The following is a 4269-nucleotide window of genomic DNA, read 5'->3' as shown; positions in this document are numbered from 1 at the left end:
AAAAGCTTGCTTCTTGCTTTTGCTTGCAATGATGAGAGACTCTCTCTGGTTTACTCAGGAGGGGATTGATGGTGCAAAATGCAGCATTTGGAAGCATACGACTGGAAGAAGCTCTAAATGTGCCATAAAAGATAATCATTGAATGAAGTGAATAGAAGAAGTCCAGTTATACGTTTGACTGTCTCTTGTGACGATAATATGATAATAATGCTATTCATGTAAAACTGTTATTCGCTTCTATCCGAAATGCGTCTCTGCTCTTCTATGGTGGGAGTTGTAAAACAAGAGAAGTACGATTCTCCCCATTCTCCCATGCGGCTCGTGTGGTGTTGGCCTTTAGTGGATGTCGCTATAGAGTTATAGAAGTCCAAGTGGTGGATAGATGGGTTTTTGTGTTAGCGGTTGATTAAAAATTATCATTTCTATCGTAGAGGTACGACTAAATCCTCGTATCACCTCCATAGTTGATTAGTGAATCCGAGTGAGTGACCTAGCCACGGTACGATTGAACGGCTCTGGCTAAGAAGAACTGGTTTTACTACTTATATTATGTAGGTAACATTGGCAGGTAAGAGAGTATCGATCTGCGTCTATCATCACAAACTACTTTACAAAAATCATATCTAATATGTGTTACAGAGATTTGTCGCACTGCTGGAGGTCGGGTGGTATTCAGTAACACCATTCGCGCTAAACCCGTTAGACCTTAGAGGTATATCGGAGACTCTCAAGTATGGTCCTGTCGTATGTGACCCCTTACATCCGGCACATCGTTGTGATAGGGCTGGCCGCGGTCCTGTTCGCCATCCTATCGCGAGAGCCACCTAAAGGAGCTCACGACGAGCAAGCGACGAACTTCCAAGAACACCAACGACTATTCACGGAACAGGAACTGGCCCAGTACGATGGCCGTGAGGGAAGCAAGGGACTCTATCTGGTTATCCTTGGATACGTGTACGATGTGCAGAAAGGCGTGAAGCATTACGGCCCCGGTGAGGCGTACAACATGTTCGTGGGTCACGACGCATCCAGGTCGTTCATTTCCGGGGACTTTGAGGAGTACAGCCCGGAACTGTCCGACGTGTCTTCGCTGACCGATTCGGAGCTGAAGAGCATCGTCAAGTGGAAGTCGTTCTACGATGAGAACTACACCTACAAAGGCAAGCTGATTGGACGGTATTTCGACGAGCGAGGAGAGCTCACCGAATACCACAAGGTCGTCCTGAAGCGGGTTGCCCGAGCTGAAGCAGAGGAAGCCAAACCAAGGCAGGAGTTCCCGTCGTGTAACGTGGAATGGAAGCAGGAAACGGGGACGAAAGTGTGGTGCTCGTCGAGAAGCGGGGATGGCGTGGAACGGGGATGGGTGGGCAAGCCCCGGAGATACGCCAAACAGGAGGACAAATCTCCGTACTGCGTGTGTGTGCCGGATGGGACGGAATCCGACGCGTTAGTGCCTTTCGAGAACTGTAACGCTAGCAGCGAGAGCTGTTATGTGAAGGAGGAGTGAGATTACCTGAAGTATATTAATAAGGAGCTGCCAGCGCAACAATGCAATAAAAGAGGATGTGTGTTAAAATGTTGGAGAGTTTGTAATCTTTGTTGAATCGAAGTCCAGCATTTTGGGAAATTCTATCTTTGTGGGAAGAAGCTTTTGTGCTTCTTGGAAGAAATATTCCAGCTTCTTTGGAACGCACTTTAAATTGCAAATCAACCTTGGTGAACTAATTGACGGGAATCCAATAGCTGATATCTGGGTAATTATTTGCTGGAATTTGGTAAAAAACATATTGGAAATAATCGAGATCTCAGCGATTTTTTTCTCGGCAATAAGTTTTGCTGAGGGCTTCTTCTTGGAATTAACGTCCCCACTGGAACATAGCCGGCATCTCAATGTAGTTTTCTAAGAGCACTTCCACAGTTATTAACTGAGTTGCCATAGTTGTCATTTTCGCATTCGTATATCGTGTGGCAGGTACGATGATACTCTTTGCCCAGGGAGGGCAAGGAATTTCCATTACGAAAAGATCCTGGACCGACCGGGAATCGAACCCAGACACCTTCAGCATGGCTTTGCTTTGCAGTGACGCAACCAAGGGGGGGTTTTGGGGGTCGCTATTTGACGTTTTAGCGGTGCCGTGTTATTTATGGTGCCATGGAAACCAGTGAATTCGGCACCGCTCAAACGTCAAATTAGTGAACTCGTGCATTGATCCATGGACCGATGCACGAGTTCACTAATTTGACGTTTGAGCGGTGCCGAATTCACTGGTTTCCATGGTCACATAAATAACACGGCACTGTTAAAACGTCAAATAGTGAACCCGTGCATAGGTCCATGGAGCAATGCACGAGTTCACTAATTTGACGTTTGGGCGGTGCCGAATTCACTGGTTTCCATGGCACCATAAATAACACGGCACCGCTAAAACGTCAAATAATGAACGCGTGCATTGATCCATACCCCTAATGAACATCTTGTATCATTCCACCCTTTACATGGATTGTAAACTGTGGACGGTCACTTATTGTGATTCTGCGCTTTCTCTGAAAATACAGAACAGCCGAGCCTCAAATCTACTAAACGATACAATGTTATTGTCGATAATATTCCTTCAAAATCTATTGAAATTTCCATTGGTTTGGTGAAGCAGCTGTTTCCATTTATAAATTTGTGGTCCTACGGTTCCTAAAATGGTAAAATAAGAATTAAATTACTAATAACACAGGCAGAACAAAGGAATTGTAGTCGAAAATAGATACAGTGAAAATATTTGACGGTTCAATAAACAATTTGAAATCATTGCCTACTAAGTCCAAACCATAAAATCTATAGCAAGAAAAGTCAAAATCGAATCACCCCATGCACTTCTATGGACCGATGCATGAGTTCACTAATCTGACGTTTGAGCGGTGCCGAATTCACTGGTTGCCATGGTCACATAAATAACACGGCACCGCTCAAACGTCAAATAATGAACCCGTGCATAGGTCCATAGCTAGCGTAAAAAGCTGGATACCAATGATTTGATGAAATTGTTTTTGAAAATACTTCAATGATTCCTTGACGTGTTTCACTGAACAATCCTCAAAGACTCTTTTATGAAATTTATTGTAAATTCCAGAATTTTCTCTAGGGATACATCTATGAATTTTATCTTGATTGCCTCCTGGAATTTTTCGGTGATTCGTGATATTTTCGTATTAATCTTTTCATGATTTTTGTCAACAAATCTTCAAAGAGTTCAATTAGGAATAAGCATACTATTAAATACCTTACAACATACATGCTTATCCAAGAATACACTACCCGCCATAAGTATGGAATCGCATCATCTAGTATTGCAACACCTCAATTGAATATTGCAGCACCCACCAAAAAGTTTAGCATCACCCGTAAACTATTACACTAATGACGCAATATCTTGGAAACCTTACTTTCTAGAAAGCTGCGGTCTTCAGCAAAGTTGTTCAGAAGCCTTACGGTGTTCATCAGCTGAAATTTTAATGCGTCATTTTGTCGCTACGTGGCGCTAGTGTGCATATAATTTGATCATATTTTAGACGGCTCTAGCTCATGAACCTGACAACTTAGAATGTTCGTGTCTTCGGCAAAGTTGGTCAGAAGCTCAAAAGCAATGTGAGGCAGCACTGACTGGTTAGCAATTTTGACGACGGTGGCTCTGCTTTTAGCGAAATGATGGATCCGAAACTTGAACTGAATGTTGGAAATAACTTTAAATTAAAACTGTGTACGATTCCTTAAGGCATTAAATATAGCCTATTTTAACGAAAAATGTCAAATTTTGAGTTTTTTTAACACATAGTAAACAATTATACTGACCCGATTTTGTCTACCCCCGATTTTATCAGCTTTTTGACCCGATTTTGTCAGCCTGTTTTAAATTTATCAAAAAATTGTTTTCGCCATGTTTTACAACATTTCCATTAAAATTGATGATGAGGTTTAATGTCATGCACGCATGGGCGTAGCCAGAGGGGGCAATGGGAATGCCTCCTCCCCTTTGGACCATACTAAAAACAATATTACGGGAATTAATCATGTGTCTGTATTCTTAAAAGATTGTCTCCAGCACTCATATTTATAAAATTGTTACATGATGATATAATGGAAAACTTGTGGAGTATACCAAACAATCAGCCTTTTGAAAAACTTCTTACCATAATTTATTCGAAGGGTTTATCAAATCAGTTGGGAAACTCAAAAAGGTTCTACAAAATATATTGTCAGCAGAATATTATCATTAGAGT

General features: G+C 42.0%; 1 protein-coding gene across 2 annotated transcripts; it reads left to right on the top strand.

The window, feature by feature from the left end:
• Nucleotides 1-362: 362 nt before the first annotated feature.
• On the top strand, nucleotides 363-1579 carry LOC5577019 (neuferricin homolog). 2 transcript variants are annotated; one of them, XM_001656254.2, is made up of 2 exons: nucleotides 363-551; nucleotides 640-1579. In XM_001656254.2, the coding sequence occupies exon 2, from the start codon at nucleotides 734-736 to the stop codon at nucleotides 1505-1507; it is 774 nt and encodes a 257-aa protein (XP_001656304.2). In that variant the 5' UTR covers nucleotides 363-551; nucleotides 640-733; the 3' UTR covers nucleotides 1508-1579. The 2 variants fall into 2 exon arrangements, with proteins under 2 accessions (XP_001656304.2, XP_001656305.2); XM_001656255.2 differs by having other exon boundaries at nucleotides 363-568.
• Nucleotides 1580-4269: the final 2690 nt, after the last annotated feature.

This window comes from Aedes aegypti, chromosome 1 (assembly GCF_002204515.2).
Source record: "Aedes aegypti strain LVP_AGWG chromosome 1, AaegL5.0 Primary Assembly, whole genome shotgun sequence".
NCBI lineage: Eukaryota > Metazoa > Arthropoda > Insecta > Diptera > Culicidae > Aedes > Aedes aegypti.
The sequence above is the reverse complement of the archived record's forward strand: the minus strand, read 5'-3'. Positions and strand labels throughout refer to the sequence as shown.

Excerpts from the sequence above, each read along its gene's own strand:
- LOC5577019 (XM_001656254.2), top strand. The coding sequence starts at position 734 with ATGGTCCTGTCGTATGTGACCCCTTACATCCGGCACATCGTTGTGATA.